The 22681-nt window shown below is 43.0% G+C and overlaps 1 protein-coding gene across 4 annotated transcripts in view; it reads left to right on the top strand.

Moving 5' to 3' along the window:
- TRABD2B (TraB domain containing 2B) overlaps window positions 1-22681 on the top strand; it is a 278502-nt gene that overhangs the window by 155465 nt on the left and 100356 nt on the right. For all 4 annotated transcript variants that reach the window (XM_067001944.1, XM_067001943.1, XM_067001946.1 and 1 more), the window contains exons 3-4: window positions 177-323; window positions 17058-17232. In XM_067001944.1, coding sequence (XP_066858045.1) covers window positions 177-323; window positions 17058-17232 — 322 coding nt within the window. The remainder of the gene's footprint in view (window positions 1-176; window positions 324-17057; window positions 17233-22681) is intronic.

Below are 22681 nucleotides of genomic sequence, written 5' to 3'. Positions count from 1 at the left end.
GGAATTCCCTTCCAGTTGGGAATACCTAAAGATCATTCCTTACTGCTGCGTGCCAGGATGGGTCAACAGACTTCAGGCACATACGAGTTTTTAAAAGTTTAGCCTTTAAGGCTTTGCTTCTTTGATACTTGATATCTTTAACTCCTCTCCTGTTTTTATTGTTTGCATTTCTACAGGTGCTGTTTGCTCTAAACCAAACTCTGCTCCAACATGAAAGTCTCCGAGCAGGTAGTTTGCAGGCCCCGTATACCACTGAAGATCTCATCAAGCATTATAATTGTGGAGACCTGAATGCCGTCATATTCAATCACGACACTTCTCAGGTAAGCAAAATTGTTGTGGATGGGCCAGCTAACTGAGAATAAATCAGTTGTTTTAATAGCAATGGTATTTTCCCTTAAAAGGCAGGAAGAGTTCTCCTACCAAAGCCCCTGATCTAAAATTTCTGCACTGGATACAGTGACCTCTGTTCGTTAAAATGCTTGGCATCTGTTTCTGCCAGATAAACGCATACATAGCTCCCCTCTTACAGGTATCATATGACAACAAAGTGTTTAATTCAGCTGATGAATAGAGGTACAGAGAGGTTAAGAGCCTGGCATAAGGCCTGTCAGGTGCCTATAGCACAGCAAAAAGTAAAACTCCGGTCACAGGGTCATCACTTTATACCCTATCTCCTCTTTTCCCTGTTCCTTTTGATGCCTTGTGTTTTCTTCTCTACATTTGCCTGGTGAGAGACTGGGGTTTCCTTGGTATTCCTCTGGCTCTGGGGAAGTGACTGCCTGGAAAACTTTCCTAGGAATGTGCCTGAAAAAAAGTTAATTATGGATGTTTGTGGGGCTGTTGAATGTGGTCCCCTCATTAAGGGGGGAAAAAAAAGCTTTGTAATATTTGAGCTTATATTTGGAGAGGAAGTGAACCTTATGTAAATACTCTATAAAGTAAATAACTTCTCAAACATGTCATAATTCAATAATTTTGTATGTGTCTCAGGCAGCCCTTCAGTCTCTGTTTATCTTAGTTATCCAGTGCTATTAAAGACTCTCAATGGAGCAGAAATCTGCTTTCAGACTAGTCTGATAGTTCATGGCAAACTCTGGGATTCTCTTTTAATGCTTAGATTCCTCTTTCTTCCTTCCCATTAATTCTATGAAAACTTGGTCTTTGATTGTCTTCTAGTTCTTTTTTTTGATAAATGTCCCGAGGTTCCTGTCTCAGGTGCAACAACTTGCTTAAAGGGGACCTGTATAACCTTTGGCAGTATTGTATACGTTTTGCCAATGAAAATCTACTAAATTATGATAGTGGTTTACCATTAGGAAATGGAAATCAAGGATAATTATGTGACCTCAGGAGAGAACTAAGACAGTGTGAGCTCAGTCTGTCAATCTAGGTGGAGGCCTCTGAGACTTCCTACCTTGCCATTGTTATCTTGAGTTGCACAGGGCTCTGTGAGCCACTTTTTGCTCAGAGAAACAGCTGAGAAAGTGAGGATGGCCCCGTCTGCCTGTAAGACAGCCACCCTCCACAATGTGGATGCTTTCATAGTGGTCTTGTATGCCCCTCTTAGAAGTTCTAGGCAGAAGTGTAAAAGACATCCATTGCAGCTTTTCCATGTCATCTATCACAGAACTAACCTGCCCCTCAACGGGCAGAAAGAGATCAGCTTGGACAATCAGAGGTCCTTAAATTCTAGACAAATGGTCATATCTCCTCTTTTTCCCTAACCCGTTACTATTTTCAAATAGTAGAAAGAGTGGTTGGTGGTAATGAATGGGATCAAATCTCTTTGCTCTCGCAGTGAATCCAGTCCTAGAGAGTGAAGCATTGTTTTAGCATGCCTAAGTAGGACATGGCAGTGTGGTTAACCTGGCAGTACTAAAGGAGAAGTCTGTGTAGCACCAAAGCTGCCAGAGCTATTCTTTCTGGGCAGCCCTGAAAAGAAAAGGGAGGAACCAACTCAGGTAAAAATATGTCTGTAAAGACGTGATGTGTGAGTTGAAAAAGTTAGAGAGCTCAGGACTTTAGAAGATCCTGGAGAAGACAACTAACAATTCCTGTAATGTGAAGGCAAGCACATGAGATAAACACATCATGATTTTGAAGAAACAACTCTTGCAAGATGTGCTAATATATTTGCCATGGATGCAAAGAAAGAAATACTAGTCATGAAATCATGAAGACAGTCCTGACATCTGGATATCTTGTGTCATCTTTTCGTGGCTATCAAACAATGTAATTTTGCCAGCGTTTTTTCTCAGCCTGCGTCCCTGAGACAAGTTATGCCCTTTCACACTGACTGCATTGACTCACAGACATCTGTGATTTGTTGACACAATGTCCTATAACAGACCTGTGTTTTAGACTTGAGAGGCAAAGAACGCTGTAAAAACTTTTTTATCCCTGCAAATTCTTGGATCAAATGTGAGTTTAAAAACAGTGTTAAAGGAAGAAGAAAGAATACATAACCAATGAGAGTTCAAAAAGTGGTGTTAGTCATGGTCCCAGAGTACACACAGTTGATAGAGATTATAACACTTACAGGCCATGGAAAATTAAAATCCCTGTATATATTACTAGTCCCTGAAGAACTCTAAATGTTGTGGAGTATTTTCATCTCATGGGTTGTTGTTTTTAATTTGGTTAAAGAGGTTTTTTGTTTGGTAGTGTTTTTATAAACCAGCTTTATACCATTTATTTTTAATTGCATGCAGAACAAAACAGAAAATTAAAACCTAAAACAACTCTCTATTCAGGTCAACTTTTGCCAGTGGTAATTCCAAAGTTTACTCTATCTGTTTTTTGCAAGGATGATCTCCCTGCCACAAAGTTTTTGCCATTCAGTTATCAAATTTGATTAGCCTGGCTTAAATGTTACATATGAAGCATTCCCCATGGGATCTTTCTTTTCAGCCATTAAGTCTAAGCACAGCGATATATCACGTGCCGAGAGTTTATTGCAGTCCTCATCAGGTGACAAAAATGGTAGGCCTGCAAGTGCACAGTGAAACAGTGCACTTGCACAAGAACAGTGAAAAAATAAATAAACTTTGAATATCCCAAGTTGGATGCATCAATCGCTTGAACTTCTGGGATTGGTATGGGTGCCTGACCTGGAGACAAGAGCATCAAAGTGCTTTTGGAAGGGATGCCCAAAGCACTTCGGAGGTCTGGCAAGTTCTTGCACCTGGTACCATTAACGCAACTTTGAAATACCACATAAAAACAAACAAAAGATCAGAAATAGAGGAGTGTTCATGAGACTCAACGCTTACTTGAATGGTGAGGTCAGAAATTCAGCTCCATACCATGGGACTGTGCAGACCTGCAGAAGGCTGTGACTGTCACTCTTTGAGGGTTCGTTTGAGGGCTGTTTGTAAGGTTACTAGTGCCTGCTGGTTGCCTGAAGGTTAGTGGGAGCTGCAGAACAAAGGTCAGTCTGTCCATCAGTTCCCTCAGTTCAAAGCCGCTATTTTCGGTAACTAACGTGCTGGAAAGTAGGTGGGAAAATCCAGCATCACCCCGGGGACAGTGGGACAGGGAAGAGGAGTATTCGTGTAGTAACTTGCTAAGTTCCTCTAGCATCAATCTTGTGAGACAGAGCATCTTCGGTAGCTGTCTGCAAGATGCTAGATGCCTTTACAGCAAAACTCATCTTGGAGCAGAAAGAAGGAATAGAAATAATAATACTAATATAATTGATCTTCTGTGTTATGGATGACTTTCCTGAGCCTCTTCAGCCTTGCTGAGGGAGTTTGGGAGATCTGTGGTTCCTCAGCGTTGGTCTCATCAGCTTCTGTGGCATCTGGGAGGAGAGAGTAGCCTCTGTGCCTAGGCAGAGTGCTCTGGGGAGGAAAAGTACAGGAACGGGGCGTTTCCTAGACCGAAGCAGGAGTTCAGCCACCGGGTCAGAGGACAGCTCCTTTGGCACCTGGGGAAGGGGATGGGGACCGGGACAGGGACAGGGATGGGGACAAGGACAAAGATAAGGACACGACCGCCCCAGGGAGCTGCTCCCTGCCTTGGGGCTGGGGAGCCAGGCTTAGCCGGGGCGAGGTGTCTGAAATGGGATGTGGGGGCAGGCCCCCAAATCCCTGAAGTTTTCCAGAGAAATCAGCACTGATGAGCACTAAAGAAACTCTTCTCAGTTTTAGTGTTGGTTTTTTTTTTTTTAATATTTTTTTATTTTAATTAAGAACAGTGAAAGTGGGAAACACCTCTGCTTTTCTGTGGTTATATTACATTCCTCATTCCTTTCTCTTTTTCTCTGTCTCTATTCCTTTTTTTTTTTAATTTTGTTTCCAACCACCATTTTTCTGAACATATAAATCCTTATTCAAACTTAATAAAATTTTAAGAGGCTGAGTTTATTCAGTTAGACTGTGACCCAAAAGTGGAGTAGGAAACATCTCTCCTGCTTGTTCAGCCTTCTGCAAACTCTTGGTTCTCTTGTGACTTCTTCAATCAAGAGACTTACGCTGGAGTTTCTGGGCAAAACGTCAACATGATACTGAAGAGAAAATATTCTAAGTTAAAGATAGGATAGGTTTATCGTGATAGGATAGGGCTATCTTGTACCCATTAATTCTGTGATCAATTTTGAGATGTTCAGTTGTTTAAGGACAGTTCTGTAAAGCAGCTTCATCTTTGCCAGTATGGATTTGCCGGTTCTATGTTTCCTTGTATTCTTTTTTATGCTTTATAAAGAGGGGATTACGGGGATATTTTTCCTTTAACCCTTTGCAAAGACTATATGTGTGATCTCCAGCTATAGTTTTTCCTCTGCTGTCCTCGGCCATTCTTCTGACCTAAGGAAGGCTCCTGTCCAGGACAGGGTAGTTTCTCCTCTCTCATTGCTGATCTGGCATACCAGATGCATGTCGCTACACTGCTTTTATTATAGACTGTTTTCTTCAAGCCAGGTCCCACTGCTTGCATACTTGTTATTTGCCTGTCCTGTTCAGGGTTATCAATATAATGCAAGGGTTATACCTGCCATTTATAAAGCATCTTTCATCCAGAGACCTCTTGTGTTTTGTGTCTCTTTTAGAGAATATTGAAATAATTTAGAGAATATTGAAGTAATTGAGTGTATTTCCGTATGAAAATGAACAAATCAAGCTAGACCAGTGAATAATGCAGTTTATATGCTTTCTGTTCACCTGAGTGTAACAATATTCATGTTGCCAGGAGAGGTTGTGTTATTGCTTCATCCTACACAGAAAGGCAGGCTATGCAATGAAGTTGCTTGGTGACCACCCTGGCCTTGCAGGTATGTCTCAACCCCTTTTGGGTGCTGAGGGCTCATTGTGACTCCTTCTTAAAGCTCTGCCCATGATAAACAACTGAGCTTTTTGTATAACTTGCTGGAATTATGTCACCTGTATCTTGAATTGGTTCTGCAGTTCAAAAGGCCAAGGATTCATGCAGAAATACATTGTTTGGGTAGTGGACATTGCCTTTTGAAAAGCATGTGGTGATCCTGATATTAGAGATCCATACGCTAACAGCATGTCAGTACTCAACCTCCCTAAACCACAGAAAAGGTTTAGTTCATCACTTCACAATATACTTGCTGTTCATGAACAGGTTGTGTTATATACCCCTTTAAAAATGTTATTCTGCATTTAAACCTGTCCTTTAAGATTTAAGAGTCCTGATAATTCTAATTATATCATTAATTTGCCCCATTCTCATTTTGGATAAAATATGACTGGATTTTTGGCTCACTCCTCAAATCAATGAAAGCTATCTGTGGAATGCCCCAGCTTCAATAAATTCAGAAACACACAGCTGAAACCATTAGGTAGAGTGTTGAATGATAAGCAGACCTAATTTGTCCAAGGAATGGAGTTTTATCTATGGGAAAGGAAGATAAATCCTTAAACCAAAGGCACAGCTATTGTAACACAACACTTTGGAAGCATCTTATCATTCTCAGCTGTAACAAAGTGCAGACGAACTGGCACAGCTTCTCGTCCTTCCAGGGAAAGTGATTATAGGCTTTTCAGCAAAGCAAGTGCAAGGTTGTCCCAGGCACCAAGTGAGCTGGTCCCAAGAGTTTCTGGGTCCAGGTTGAGGGGTCGGTAACACTTCCACAAGCATAGGTTGCTGGTGAAACTGATGGCAGTCCCAACGTTGCTTGGGTGTTTGGTGACATGCATTCAGATCTGCTTGTGTTCCAAGAGCAAGCGGTGGATGTCTCCCGCCTTCTCTTCTCTTGGCTGTAGTACAGGATGCTCCTGGAGAGATGTTGCTTTCCGATAGTTCAGAAGAGCTCCTGATCAGCTGTGATGGGGTCATTCGTTCTTTCCACTTGCACCTGAGTCACAGCTTCGTGTCTTGGTGTATTGTGAGCATTTGGAAGTAAAAAAGCAGTAAAAAAGGGCGGCCAACATCTTCAGAGTCTAATTTTCATATTATGTCAGAACAGGATTTCAGATTGGAGCAATATTGTATTTTGGCTTATGTATTTTAGAAAATTGGTTACAGATCCAGATTGTGAAAGTCTACTTGTTGATGACAGTGCTGGGGAAAACACTGCAGAGATTATTTTTTTGTGAATAATCTGGAACGTTCCCAGATAATTTCCACGCTACAGGTTTTGAAAATAGGTTCTTGCTTGGAAATTTTCATTGTGTGCTTGCATTTAGCGTTGTCTAACTTGGAAGTTCCTTCTTTCCTCTTTTCTGTTTCCATGGAAAAGGCAATGGGAGAGTGAGAGAAAGCAGGAGAAAAATTGGAACAAGACATTTAAAGGCAAAGATTTTTCTTTCAGAGACTGCTGTGTTACTAGAAAAGAAACATTTGCTTACAGAAAAGGGCTGATTTACATTAAAAACATTTAAGGATTGTTGACTACCTGTATTTCTTAGTAAGGGAATAAACTATGAAAGAGCATGAAACTGACTGGGAAAAACATTTGAAGTTGAAGATGGTAGCATGCTGCTTTCTGTGCACTGCTGTATGTTTGCTGTAAAGCATTTACTGTCCCTTCTTTTAAAAGAGCTGGTTTATGAAGTGTTTCTTGGAAAGACTTCTTCAAGAGAAATGAGAAAGACTTGTTGGTTTTTGAAACAATATCTTGTGAGTTGAATATACAAAATGTTTCTTCCCTCTTTGTGTTTTATCCAGAGGATGTGTTTGTCACCTCATTAAGACAGGGAGGGAAAAATTGGGGGTCAATTTGGTTGTCCCGGCTGACTTAGCAGGATTAGTATCCAGACATTATCTGAAAAGTTGTTATTCTTGAGTACTCCTTGACAGAGCTTTTCCTGGTCCAACACTTACTGTGCAAGAGTGAATAGTGAGCCCAGTAGATCAGGTTCTCCAGTGTAAACTGGTTTTGCTCCCTGATAGTGACTTCAGACCCGGAGCTTCTTTTCTCGAGGGGAGATGATTGCTGATAAGCCCAAAGTCAAGCCATGTACAGTTCTAACCGCTTAGTGGTAAAACAGTTTCAAGGATTTGTCTCTATTTAACTGATCGCACCTAAATTATTCCTTACTTTTTTCCTGATTGGTCCCGATTCCATTCTGAATTGCTTTCTTGGCAATCTTCTGCACCTTTATGTCCTATTCTAGACCTCCTAAACAATCCCAAACTCCCAATCTCACGCTGGTTCAAAAGTCATCATCTTGCCTCTGGTCCAGCTGCTGTTGCGTTATCAACGAGCGTTTCCCTTTTTGTTCCTTGCTAAGATGTGTGAAATTTTGCAAACTGTATCTTTTGGGTCATGCATCCCATGGGTTAAAATCAGGTTGCAAACTTCACGTAAGCATTCAGGCTTTCCCTAGCACCCTACCAAATGTGTATGGGAAGAAACTCATGGCAGAGCCCTGACAATATATGTTCAAGATGAGCAAACCTGAGTTTGTGCCCACTGCTGGCCAGCTGATCTCCCACTGTATAACAGAAGACAAAATGAAAAATACCTTTGGCAAAAGAACTGCAATGCCTTAATAAACCAACCCCCAAAACAAACCTTCTGGCCCCATTTTTTTCACTTTATTGCCCTGCTTTGCCTTTTGATCAGTACCTTTCCTTGGGTGTCATGGCAATATAATAGGTGATGGTTTTAGTGTCAGAATAGAAAAAAAAAAATCTTTGTCAAAGGAAACAAAGCATTTGGAAGGGAAATAGAAAAACGTGAACTTTTCCATATGTTTGCAAGGTCATGAAAGCTGGCCTCAAAAAAATCCCGATGTTAAACGGGTTTTACGTGGGGCAGGAGTTATCAGTCGGTAGTTAAGATTTACCTTCCCCACTGAAACCCAAACCTTTATTTGCATACACTGCAGGCTTGTCATCCTTATTCAATTAATGAGCAGGTCCCTGTAATCTGGTCCTAAATATACACTGCATAGCTGGGTTAAGCTCGCAGAAAGGGGGCCGGGATCATTGTTCTGGCTGTTTTGTTAAGGCTTCTTTAATCAAAACATTCGTTCAGATAGAGGGGCCGGCTGCATATTTTGGCATCGCTACCAAGGGGAGCAGGGACAGGCTTGGGGTGGGGAAGGAGGCTTTGGGGGAGGGGTTGGTGTAGCTTTTTTTTTTTCCCCAAGTGCTTGGAAAGCAACTATTTAGCTGGTGTGGAAAAACAAATAGAAAACATACATGGAGGTCATGACTTTGCAGGGATTTGCTGAAAGTCCTTTTTTAGCAGGGATAAAAGTATCACCCCCCAAGCTGCTTGTGAGGTGCACAACCCATCCCTGTGGCCTTTCTCCTTTTTTTTTTCCCTTTTTTTTCCTTTTTCCCTTTTTTCATTTTTTCCTTTATTCCTTCTTTTTCTACAGTCTACAGTCAGGCCAGCAGTGGCTTCTGAAGCTTTTGTTTCGCCTGCAGATTTTTTTTTGAAGTATCACATGCTATCTTTAGAGAATTCAGCAGTTGTCAGCCTACTTTTTCCCTCTTGGTCTTCTTTGATTTGTAATTTTCCTCCATTTATAAATTTAGATGCTCCTGTGTTTCACGGAGCTGAGCTTGCTAATTTGAAACTCAAAGATCTCCCTTTTGGACACTAAAATTGCCATGCCATGCTAAGTGATACCCAAGCTAGCTTTTAATCGGGTAGGCCAATTACAGAAAGCTTTCTGGCGAGATCTGCAATGCATCTGCAACACATACATGAACTCTGAGCAGTGACGTGGGCGGGCAGGGGTTAGCTCACAGCCAGACATGGCTGCCCTGACCTGGTCCCAAGAAGCAGACTTGCTCTTAAACTGAATCTCCTTATGCTCTTGGTCTTTGTCCTTCAAGTTTTTCCTTCGCTCGCTTCCCTTCCCCTCCATTTTGCATTTTTTCCCCTCCAGCCTCATCCTGGTATTTTCGATGGGCTTCTGGTGCTGCCCTCTGCCCTGCAGTACTGGGTTTGGGAGAGGAGGGGAGGCTCTTCTCCTCTTCCTGCCACTGCTATTGCCAAGGAAAATGGTACAGCCAGGCTGCCTGCACCGCTAGCCTTCTGCCCTTTTTCTTGGCAGCAGATGAAAGCAAGAACACATTGAAAAGAGCAGGGCTGAGCTTGCTGGCTTGCAGGTGTGAGACACCCCGACCTCAGCTGCTGCCCAGCAGCCCGAGCACCCAGCTGCGGGATGGGAACGGGGCTCCTTAACAGTGCAACGCAGCCCTCTGAAAGAGAGGACTGAGAGTAGAAATGCTGAAAAGCGCAGCAACGTATCCAAGTTGCAATGACTCAGAGCCAGAAAATAATTCAGGGTTTGTGAAGCCCCTCTCCTTCAGCTCCCAGTCTGCTAGACCACACTTTCTGCTGAGGGAGAGGCGACTGCCCCTTTGCCTTGCCATTTCTGCTGTTTCCTGCTGTCAGGGCTGTGGGGCACTGCAGGCTCTCACTAAGCCAGGGGACGCAATGGAAAATCCATTCCTGCAGTGGAAATGCTGAGCTGGTCCAAACCCCAGAGCAGTTCCCGAAGGGCTCCCTGGAGCAGGGGTGGCCGCAGTAGGGCAGCATGGTGGGCGAGTGGGTGGGCAAGCGTGGGTGGGAGAAGCTCACCTGCTTTTTGACATGCTCTCAAAACCCCCAGGCCGCTGGCTGAAGAGAGAGTTGTCTCCCGAGAACTGCTCTGCATTCTGCAAAGGCAGGGGGAGCAAAGTTGGATGAGCACGGGTTGGGAATATGTTTAAGCTTTCTGTGATTTCCAGTCAGTCCGAGTCTGTATCCAAGTTTGGTGGCAGGGCATGCTTCTGATAAACCAACTTAGCAGCACAAAATCCACCAAACCAACATACCTATCCTGGCCCTGTCTTCCAAAACTTGCTGGAAGTGCCTATAATACCCTCTTACCTCCCATCATGGGTAGGTGTTTGCTGTGGGAAAGGAGAGATGGGGCTGATTTATCCTGAAAATCTAAGACTTCTTTTACAATCTACTCAGGCTTCTAATACATTACTTCAAATTGTGATGCTTAAAAATCAGAAATTGTCACCTTAAAGCAGCAGGCATTGAAGGACGGGCTAATTGCAACATGCCTGAATCAGACACCATTTTGCAGTCCTGGTTTCCATTTTGCATAACGAACTGGAAGCTCGTCTCCTTGGCAGCTGCCAACTCTGGGCTGAATCAGAAGAGCCAGACACCCGCCCCCTTCTTGGCCAAGGTCTCGATCAGGATGGAAACTCAGGAGTGCTGGAGGAAAACCAGCCGAGTCGGCAGCAGAGTTTGTGACTCCAGCAGCCACGTCCTCCTCGTGGAGACGCTTCTTCTTGCAGCCCATTTACTTTGCTCTATTGGAATTCTTCGTATCAGAGGCTGCAGTAAGTGGATATTGCTCTCCCAGATGCCAGAAGGGTTCATAAATCAGAGAGAAACAGGTGTCTTCCGAGTCCAGGGTAGTATATTTTTCAGCACTGCAATAAAAACCACAATGCCCTGTCAAGGCTGGCTAACAGGAGGGTATCCTCCCTTCATAAACGAGTGATAACTGGAGCTCAGATGTCAGCCTCTGACCCAGCAAGTGCTGGTGTGAATTTAGGGCTGTTCGGTCTCCCGGAGGAGCTGGAGGGTTTCAGGATGCTGCTTTGGCTCTCCGGAAGCCCGTGTAAGCCATGCTGTCAGCTCTTGAGATTCTTATCTCGGGTATTGCTCTAGACCTTATAAAAGTTCCTGACCTGCTGGAACAGGAAAAATCTTGGGAAGCGTGATCCTTTACTTGTCTCCTGGCCTCTGCCCACGTAAAGCTCATAAACCAGGCAGCTAATGATATATAATGGCTATCATGTTAAAAAAAATGGTGGTGGTGGTGTAACAACTGGATAAGGATTACTAGCATGGAGGCTGAGCTGTCTTGTCAGGGAAAGATGGATGGGTTTTGTGTTTAGATGCGGGACTGGAACTTGAGAAGCTGATGGCCTTGCCATGGTCTTCTCTTGTGACTCGGAGTGAGTCTCCTCCCGTTTTCTCTGTCTAGCCTGTGAACTCCCAGGGGAGAGAGGGGCCATAAGGCATTATTATTAAGAGATTTCCATGCAAGGAGTAGTGATGGCACTGTACATGGGGCAGTTTGGAGTTCAATGATGCACATGCCGTGAGGTTGGAAAGCCTTTAGTTGTCTGCTTACTGGGAGACAGGGAGCGATGGGTTTCTTAAGCTGAGAGGGTTGAGCAAGACAGAGGAAGATAATGTCAGGAAAGGCTTCAGGACAGGAAATTTTCTCAGACTATGTGCCTTGAAGCAATCAAACTTCACCTCAGCTGTGGCTTTTATTGTCTAGGGTACAACTGGTGCCTAATGCCAAAAGAGGGAAATCACAGTGCTGTGTGGGCATACGCTGATAAGGAAACTGGTTGCCTCTGTATATTTGAAATCATTCCACTCCTAAACGGGGTTGCTGAGACCACTGTATTATTTTCTGTGGCAGGGATTGATTGGCTTCCCATTTCCCTACCTGAGCTACTTCTCCATCTCTAGCTGAATTGTGGATGAAGGTCACTTCTGCCCGCACACAGGCAGTGTCAGCCCTTTAATCTGATATTGGTGGTACTGATTTTTTGTTGACATAATCCTATTGTTTGAACAGACATTCCAGGAATAGGCTAGCATCACTGGAACAGAATGAGGCTAAAAGGGGTTATTGAAGGAATGGGAAATGGACAGAAATACAACATATAGTAGTAGGAACAAAAACACTATTCCTCCACATCTGATTATGATTTGATACTGGACTGAATAGCAGTTCCACTGTAGCCAGTGGATCCAAAGCAGGGAAAAAAATGTTTTACAAAGTTGAAGGTGCTTATGTGTGTCCAAAAAATTATTTTCAGATCAACATTCACAGCTTTGGCATTGTGCCTCTGCCCAGAAAATTTGTCCAAATATTAAAAAATAGTAAATAAGAAAATGTATTTAAATGTCATCCAGTGTTTATGAAGTTTCAGCCGAACTTTGGCAGTCAGCCCTAACTGTGATAAAAGACCCTGCACCAATATATTTTTCTTTTCTCTTTTTTTTCCCCTTTCTTTCTCTCTGTCTCTGTAGACAAAGCTGACAGCATAGTATAGATCTTGAGATATGGCTGATACATTTTTTCTAAGCTGAAGTATGTTGTTAGCTCTTATGCTAATGATTGCAGCAGAATCCCAGCCTTCTTCCACAAAGTATTTGTGGGAAGAGAGGTTACCGCTAAGCGTCATCTTTGATTTTGGATCTTGCTTGGGGTCCTGTCTTCTACAAGTAGATTCAGCCAGTGCCTTGTATGTAACATCTGTTCTCAGGTCGGAAAGTCTTGCTGTCCCCATTTTACAGATGGGCTTTTGAGAGACAGGAGGAATAATGCCAAATGCTTCAAAGATACTTAGTGGAGGTTAAGTGCTGAGTTTGCTTTGAAGGTCTAAACCCAAATGACAAGTTTGTGATCATGCATGAGATTTGTATTGCCCATGGGAACAGACCCATTTTTTCAGGGTAGTGTCATAACCACTCCACAACCCTTCCTCTTTCTTCTTCCTAAAGCTCCTACTGACTTCAAAGGTGAAGAATTATGGCCCGCATCCCACAGCACTGTGAGCTCGGACATGTGTACAGACCTTTACCCACACATATATTCCATCAGGGATACTGACTCAAGTAAAATTACACAGACTTGGGGGGGCATTTCTGCAAGACTGGGACTTACCCTCTTTTAGTTCTCATATTCTCTCCTTTAACCTCAAAAGCTTGACAAAGAAATGCACGGTGTACCTAATGACACCCAGGGTGACACCTAATGACTAAGTCTGGGGTCCATCTGTACTGCACATTGGAGAGCTGTAGTCCAGGGTAAATATGAATAGAAAAAAGGCAGAGTTCTAGGTGCCTCTGTCAAACAAAATATTCTTCCTTTTCAATAGCTGTGAGTGAAATATATTATTGAGTTTCCATGAGAAATATGTATTTCTGTGTGTGTATGTATATATGTATGTATGAGTTAGCTGGATTCTCAGAAAAGTGCATGGCTTGCAGAGACTGACTACAGAACCTCTTTATCCCTTCTAACATGCATCAACTGCAACGCGAGCCCAGGTGATGGGTCGCACTGTGCTTTTCTGCTGATCCAACTCCTGCTTTCCTAGATGAACAGCAAAGTAAGAAGTTAGGATTTTTCAGCAGTCCCATCATACACCCCACTATACATTTGAGTACTGATAGCAGTAGTCAGCTATTATTGCAGAGATGGTCAGTCCCTTGCCCATTGGCACAGTGAATGTTTCATCCATTCACGCAGTTTGAAATGACAAATACCTACCTTTAAATATTAAAAATAATTTGTACACTGAATTGAAAGAAAAATATTTGATGAAATGGAACAGGGAAGGTGCATCCCTTCGGTGTGTTCATCAGCCTATTCTTTTAAAACAACAAAATTTCTTCCTCCCCTCCCCCCAAAAACATTAAATCCTGACTGCGGTTAAAAGCTTCCTAATTGCATGCGACTGTTTCTTGACTTCCTGATCCCTGTCTGGTAGTTAGGAATCCAAAGGGTTTCTTAAATCAACAGGAGCAGCTGCCTCCTTGAAGCCAGGCATGGTGTATGTCACTGGCTGTGGAAAGGAGCGGCGATACAGGGAGGAGCGGAGGTGATTAATGGGGCCAGTGTCGTAGCTCAGAGTGTGGTTGCACTACTGTGTACGGCCGTACTTACTTCAATCATTTATCTTCTAGCCTCTGCCACACACACGCACAAACATACACAGGCGCGGTCGGTTTTTTGCCAGTGACGGAGCAGTCATTAGAAATACAGGAATGCACAAGGTGCAGAGGGATCTCTAGCTGATGATGTGCCTGTAGGGTTGATACCTTCTTTCCTCTTGTTCTTTGGACAAGCTTTAGAAATGCTGACAAAACCCAGTCCTTTTTCTGAAATTTATCTCTCTGTCCTTAGCAAACTCTTTCCCACAGAAGGAAAATAAAGGAAAGGAGGAAAAAAAGGCAAAAAAAAAGGCAAGGAAATGGCTCCATTTCATGGACTATATTTTAGGTTAGGTAAGGAAGGGAACCGAACTATGAGTTGAATGTGGATGTAGGATTGCAAGTGTAGAATTTGCATGAGCTGAAGCCATTCAATCCCCCGTATTGCAGCTCCTGCCTTGTGCAGGTTGTCCTCACAGGCAGTGCTGTACCTTGCTCTCCCTGAAGCACTGCAGGTGATCCGAGAGCAGGTCCCCATCGGTTCCCAGCCTTCACTTCCCTTCAGCCAAAAACAAGGGAGAACACTTCCCTTACATGGGTGTCGAGCCTTCAGATGTTCCCAGAAAATGTCACCTTCCATTTTGGTCCCCAAGAGCTCCCATGACTCCTGGCTTAGCTACATCATCCCATCAAATACAGGGTACAGAGGAATTGCAAAGTCTTGGCATATCTGTATGGACCAACTGATTTACAGTTTTACCTTGCAGAGGTTATAGCAAGTGTAAAATGGCTACTCATTCCTCAAACATTATTCCTACGGTAATCTCTCACTGCTTTTCACCAGGAATTGAAGCTGCTGCATCCTTTGCTATCGTAGCCAGCGATGTTTTACCCCTCTGACGCCAGCAGGCTTCTCCTGCGTCCCTTTGAGACAAGCACAGGCTCTTGCCAGACAACAAGGCAGCTTCCTTGTGCATTAACAGGAAACTGGTGTCTCCAGTTGGTCTGGCTTAATGGGACTGTTATTATTGAGTGCTGGCAAAGGGCTAAAATGAGAACAAGGTGCAAAGTACTTGCTTGCTGTGAGGACTTTACAATATACATTGGAGAAGCCAAGCCATCCTGGAGAGCCCGGAGGAAGGAGTGACTCAGGCTAATACAATTGAATCCGTAAGGAGGGACGTGCTGTGGGAAATACTGGGAAATACGGTGATTTGGCAAAGCAGGTTGGGGAATCACAGTGTTTGAACCTCAAAGGTCCACCTGGTCCTCCTGGCTGGTGCAGGTAGAGCAGCAGGTTGCTGTCAGCAGCACTGGGGCTCTTGGCTCTGGAGATGTGGTGCCCGTTTCTGGCTCGCCCAGCTGGGTACGGCCCTTGGTGCAAATCCAGGGCAAGGCCTGGACTTGTCCTGCTGAATAATGCATGGTGAGAAATCTCAGCTTCCCCGTCCCCCACACACATCAGAAGAGTTGTAGCTGAGGCTGCAGTGAGAAAGCTTTACGGAGAGCCACTGGGAAGGTGAAGGTTAGTTCTTTCCCTAAGACTTGCTGAAAGCTTCTGGAGAGACAATCTGAGCGAAGAACGTGGGAAGAGACAAAAATCGTTGTGGTAAAATCATGCGGCCACATGGGAGGGTAAGAGGTGGGCTGAAAAAAGAAGACTAAAGGCAGGTTCGAAGAAAATGAGTGCAAGAATCTGGTATATTAGAAAACCAGAGGAAGAATTAAAGCAAAAGAGCCCTTGCATCAAGTACAGCACGCTGCTTGAGGGATGTTCCCCTTATGGACTGCGCATGCAATACCATTACCACTGACTCAGATTAACACTGGAAATCCTGGCAGATTTGCATTCACCTGGGGACTCAGAAACCCGAACTGGGGTTTTGCAGCTTAAGCTGCTTTCCAGTGGTGAGGCAAAGAAAATCACCGGAAGGTGCCTGATCCTGTAAACAGTCATCAGACACTGCCCACCTACAGCACTTGTCGCTGCACTGTAGGCTCCCATGTTCTCACGGCAGACCTTGCGCTCATTGTGTCAAAACAGATCAACTATCCTAAAAATCAGAGACTTCCAGCTTGTCTGTCCTTTATAGCTTGGGTCTTGGCCCTTTTCTGGGTTAGCTGCCCTTGCTAGAACAATCCTAACAATGCTTTGGGTTTTCACCATGCTTCTTTGTGTGTGAACATCTCTCCTTCTAAAAGTAGGGACCAAAGGAGCACTTCTTGTGGCATTGCCTTCCTCTCCCCCAGAACATCAGGAATATTCTAGGGACTTGCGTGTTGCAATTCGTTGTCTTCTCTAGTGAGATCTAATAGCATCTAAAACTGAGGGAAAGGTAAGGAGTTTTACCACATTTACATCTTCCTTTACATCAACATTTCCTACTATTTTAACCATTTGGATTATTAAAAATCAGCATATACAAGCCAAATCTTGCAGCCCTTATTCAAGGTGAAGGCGACTTCAGCTGAGAACAGATTAGAGGACTTGTTCTGTTATTAATTGGCCAATGAACTGGGTTGAACAAGCAGAGAAGAGGTTTTGGTAAGTTACCCAGGTGTAATGCCTAAAAGCTCAGTCTGCTGAAGGAACGGAGAAAAGTCAAAATGAACTTAAGTTCCATTTAGGAAACGTTTGCAGCCTGCTGTTCCCTTCCGAGATGAGGAAAGGTACCAGCTATTCTGAAAAATTGCCTGTTGTTGGGGTTTTTGTTTGTTTGGTGATTTGTATATTTTTTGTAGAATTCCCAGCAAGCTCACATCCTCTGGTGTTTTTTTTTTTCAGCAATGTTCAGATGGCTCAAGTAAGACTAGATTAAAACCTCCAGTGTTTTTGAGATTACTTAACCGTTGTCACATGTCCTTTTTGTAAGCCCATTTTCTTTAACGGAGCTTGGTGCCTCCAGCTGAGCCTGTCTCTCTCTCTCCACTGCAGGTCCCCAACTTCATCAACACGACGCTCCCGCCCCACGAGCAGGTGACGGCTCAGGAGATAGACAGCTACTTCAGACAGGAGCTCATCTACAAGAGGAATGAGAGGATGGGGAAGAGGGTGATGGCACTTCTGAGGGAAAACGCAGACAAGAGCTTCTTCTTTGCCTTTGGAGCAGGTACAGCAGTGCTCTATTTTATTTGGATATCGTGATTAGAAGTAAAGTGGTTTGAATGCTTTGGGGTTCTTCCTCTGGTCATGCAGGAAGCTTTCTCGGGGGATTTGCACAAAGGCTTTTGTCTGTATAAACCTGCTTCTAAAACGAAGTGATTTGCTGCAGGAGGTGGGCCTGGGTCCATCTGAGTTGTGATAAGGCTGTGCTTTCTGTCAGATTGTCTTGGTAGAGCTGTGAAGCTGTTAACACTTCTCACACCTTTGTGTTTGTTCCCTTCCCCACCCAAACCTGTTGGCTTCTTAGGTTGTGTTTGCACCATGGTTGTGTTGCTGGCAGTGGGTGTAGGGTGCCTGAAGGGCCTTTGAATTTGCAAGGTCAGGTACTGGTGGCAGGGAGGCTGGGGGAACGTGAACCTTGCTGTGGCAAGGCACCAGTGTGTGGCTCTGGGTCCTGGGCTGGCATTTCAAACCTTCTGGTGTTTCTGCTCCTTGTGTTTCTTGATGTGACTTAGCTGCTTTGGTGTGTCCCAATAGATTGGATGTTTCTGAGCCTTGCACAAGTGTATGATTTACATGTATAGCTAAATAGCAGCATTTTAAGTCTCTAAGTAACAATCTGATGCATCCCTCTGCCTGTTTTAATTTTCTACATGGAGACTGCAGAAAGAAAATGTCTCTAGAACTTTTGTACATCTGCAACAGCATAGGCAACTGTCCTGTCTCTCTTCTTGTTTACCCTTTCAAATGGAATTCACGTTTCAGTGTGATAAGAGCATAAATAACTGCTCGGGCCCCTGCTCAGCAGAATCCTGAGTGCCGGCTTCAGTGGTTCTTTAAACTGTCCTGACTTCAAGGCAGTTTGAGATTTCCATGCCGAGAACTGATCTGCTCCTCCTGCTCCATCTCGCTAACAATTTCTCATTTTTGACAGAACTTTGCTTCTCGTCCCATGGCTCTCCCTGTGAACTTTGGCAACGACTTGCCTCTTGCTACTCACTTTGGTGGGAATTCTGATTAAGGACTGCAGGCTTTAATACAGATAGATGCATTTTGATGTATTTATTTTTTGAGTGGATCCAGACTGAATTTTCCCAAGCCTATTTAATCTCAAGCTTGCCTGATATTTCTGTATGAGGAGTCTTGCTCATCTGTTTTTACAGTAGGAAAATATGTCATTGTGGTTCTTAATTGGACAGGGACTAACTTTAAAAAAAAAAAAAAAAGTTTGTCTAACCCATGGAGCTAGGTTTATTGGAGATTATAGTACATGATGGGTCTGATGGAGTCTCCAGTTCAGGAAGTCCCTAAGCAGGTAACTCCTGGAGCCAGGGGGACAAACTGGGCATTGCTGTGTGTGGGGTTTGGGTTCCCAACTCCTATCTGCATCTGAGAACAGCTACCCAAAACAGACAGGCAGCTCCACTTCTGAAAGCTGGCTTGTAAAGAGTAAGTCCCATTCTGTCTCTCAGTGCCCATTTTGGCTATGCTGGAAAAAGCTTTGTCACTGGATTGTTTCATTTTTCCAGCACTGACTGTAATAAGACAGAGTAGATGCATGTGGCAGAATTTATTGGAAACAAGGGGTGGGGGAGAGGCTGAGGAAAGCTTTTTGTTTTGGGTGCTTTGTTCCAGCATCCCTTTGGCCTTTCGCACTAAAACAGTCCCTCCCTGCAGGCCATCTGCACTTTAAGTACAATTAATTCCTTCTCTGTTCTCCAGAGTTTTTTCTTCATGCCATAAGTACTGAGGAAAATTATTAATTATTCAATGCCAAAACTTTTATGTGGCCTAAGTGCAAGCAAGTTCATTTTCTCTTATGATTCAAAAGCAGTTTTTGTCCTGAAGGTGTAATTGTAAGAGTGACATTTAAAAAAAAAAAAAAGCATTTTGAAAAGGCATCTTGTATTCTGATATCTACCTCTTGATTTTTAAGGGTTTTTTGTTATGTGCTTTGGACGTGAATTCAAACTGTTTTCTAGGTCCTTGAGGGTTTTTTTTTTTTGTATGTATAAAAAATGGTGTTCTTGATGAAAGTTCAGGCTTTCACATATTCCCATGAACTCTGAAGTGCAAAATTTTAGAAATGCACCTTTGATTAGGACAGGCATGAGAGAACCCTGCTGGAATGTGCTTACTCTTGGAATAGTGCAAGAAGTTATTTCACTTTGTTTGAAAACTGGCGTATTTAAGGCTGATGGGATAGAAAAACAGTAATTAGGGAAAAAATATTCTGGATGAAGTACCCCCAAAAGGTTTTCTTCTTGTGTTAAGCATGATCTTTTTATTAAAACATACATTTTGAGAATATCGGAATTTATATAATTGAATTCTTATTCATTTCGAGGTATATTGGTTTCCAAATTTCATAATTTCAGTCATGGTTTCTGGGAAGGGAAAAATTGGATAAAACTGTGCTGACAAATAAAATTAGGAAAACAAAATGTTTTCCTAAACATGAAATTTTCTCCTGCTACGTGAAAATAACTCTGGAAAAGCTTCAGCAAATGCAGTGTTATGGTCTTGGGCTGCAATAAGGTGACTCACTTGGCCTTGGTGTCATCCTGTAACTCGCAGTACACCTGGGGACAGGGTCCCACTCTGAAAATCACCCTCCAGAGGCAAGGAGCAAGAATGTGGTGTCCCTGTTAAACTCTTGCTGTGTGCCACGTAGAGCTGAGCTGCAGAGACATCAGGGTGCATTGCAGGGGATGTGCTTTAGGGTGTCTGTTTTGTGAGCGAGCACAAGGCTAGGAAACATCGGGCACACAAGTACTGGGGATGAAGAAATTGTAAGGGGAGAGGTACTTGAATATCCAAGAAAGCTGAGATTAAAACAGGTTTTAGATCCATGAGATGAAGTGAAACCTTTTTACTCTGCTGAAAGGTTTTTGCTCCATTCAGAAATATTAAAACAACAACAACAACAATTTGCTCAGTTCTACCTTGAGCTTTTCAGTTTTCTGACTTTATTTTAAATAGAAGGTAGACTTTTCAATAGATTCCCACTTCTACCGTTCCATGGCATTACTCATACTCTAAATACATTGGTACAGGTCAAGCTTTCAATTTATTCCTTTATAAAACACAAGTGAAAATGTCCATTTACTCTTTCCATTTTTACTTCTTTCTCCTCTCCAAGAAAAATACAGGATTTGGGTAAAATGGGACGCAATTCTATACCCAGTTCTGTACACCTCATTCTTCTCCTGCCATGGTTTACCATAGTCTGGCTTAATGTGAAAATTCCGCTGCGCCTATATGCACACTAACTGTACTCTAGTAAAGAAATGGCATTTATTGTTTGTGCAGTTAAATGTTATTTTTCAGGTAACAGGCGTGTTAATTTTTCTCTCTGAATGAGTGAAAGTGGTTAAATAGGGTAATTCTAAACAAAAAAGATTTTTCTGCTTGCTTTTTTGTTTTGAAAATCCATCACGGACTGTCAGGAATTATTGATCAGTGAAGCCCCTCAGCCCTGATATATACATGTGATTAATAAAGGTCCATTTACAGTCAAGAAACAGACACTGCCAAGAGCACATGGGCTGTTAAAAAGAGTTAATATTTTGGCAACTAAGACTATACACATGAAGTCAATGTTTAAGAAAAAATCACTCTGGTTTATTTCATTTTTATGGGCAAATAATTTTCAAGTAACACTTATGATAACAGATGGATAAATTTATGTCTGCAGTTAATTTGAACGATAATTTCCTTAGGATGTTTTACTTAGTTGCATTTCTTTTTCTTTTATGAGAGCTGTCAGTTTTGTAACTGAGAGCTGGATTTATTGCTTCAGAAATTCGGATGCTGCTCTAGTTCATGATGTTTATTAGCAGCCAAGTCAGTAGGCTTTAAGATCTTTTTTGGTGGTTTTTTTTTTTGAAAAAAAAAAAAAAACTTTCTGTGCTGAACTGTAAGCACCATAGTGGCTCCCATGGCAAGGGGGGAATCGAGCTGTCTCGGGGGCTCAGTCCTGTGGCAGAGGACAGTTTGTGTTTTCCCAGCCTGCAAGGTCTGTGCAGCCCCCTCCATCCCTGGTGTGGTGGAAGAGCACGTGTGGGATTTCCACAGCTCCTGGTAAAGTTGGCGTGTACTGCCAGAACTCACCACTTGACAAAAACAGGCCTCTTTGGTTCAGATGTCAATAGAGGTGGCTGAGATTAGGCTTAAATTTCTGAGATGTTCTGTAATAGAAAAGATTGGGGCTCTGCTGATGTCTGCATGATCCCATAAAAACAGAGGAATAATTCTGCTGGTGTTCCTGCTTCAGTGGTTTTGATTGTTCCTATTCAGGAAAGGTGAATTCCTTCCCCATTCTGCTGAGGTTTTTCTCAGACAGTGTTAGGCTGGCAGCATCATTAGTAATGAGTCTGTCATAAACTAAATGGTTAAAAATAATGTTACACATGGTCTCCAAAGTCTTTTGCAAACGCTATCTGGTCAGAATATTAAATGCTATCTGGGATGCAGAAGTGTGTTGCAAGTCTTGTGGCTGTGTTTTCACATGCTGGAGAAGTAATTGCCGAGCTTTTCTAAAGGATGGAGGTGGTGTGAGAGCACAGGGTGAGTGCAAAGCCTCCTGTTCCTAGTCCTCAGCTCCAGCTTTATCACTGCTCTCTACAGAGGTTTCCCAAGAGGAATTTCATCACACCTCATCATAGATACAGAAGATACCAAAGGCAGGGACAGATCCACCATTCATCTTCTAAAATAGAGTGACAAGGTGGCTCAGGTCATGCATGGTCTGGATAACCACTATGACATGCTTATTTTTCTCCGTAAACTAAAGAGAACCTGGGGAGATGGTTACAGGTGATGTAGCTGTCTTGAACGTTAAAATAAATAAAATAATGATGACCATCACTGAGGTGGAAGGTAGTGGATGTTGAATTTGGGTGAGAGGAAAGATGGGGAGAGGTGGGAATCTTTGTTATGGGAAACTACAATTCTGTTCAGTAGTTCCGGAAAGGGAATGAAGTGATGGATACTATACACAGCTTAAACACAAAAAATTAAAATCCAGAGGGCCTTTGTGAAAGCTGTTAGCACCTGCCACAAGATCTGGCACTCAGGTTCACATATGTTACTTGAAAGTGATTTTTCAAAAGAGAAATACCTTGAGCCTGCCATGCAACTGCACACTGAGGACTGGGGATTTACAGACTTTGAATATGCAAATAGGTGTCTTGCACTTCGCGCTGATGAAATATTGCATGCAAATTAGACACAAAGCTGCACCTACTTCTGTGCCATTGGGAACTAACTCGGCCTCACATCAGAGGCCCAGTCCTCCTTTTTCCAGAAATTGTGTAGCTCTTTCCATTCCTGTTCTTCCTCTTGGATCTCTGTAGGACATAGGAGGGGGGGAGGAATAAAAAATAATAATAAAAAAAAAAAAACACCATACACTTGCAGGCTGGAATATAAAGGGACTTTATCCCCAGGGTCAG

Source organism: Anser cygnoides, chromosome 8 (assembly GCF_040182565.1).
Source record: "Anser cygnoides isolate HZ-2024a breed goose chromosome 8, Taihu_goose_T2T_genome, whole genome shotgun sequence".
Classification (NCBI taxonomy): domain Eukaryota; kingdom Metazoa; phylum Chordata; class Aves; order Anseriformes; family Anatidae; genus Anser; species Anser cygnoides.
The sequence above is the reverse complement of the archived record's forward strand: the minus strand, read 5'-3'. Positions and strand labels throughout refer to the sequence as shown.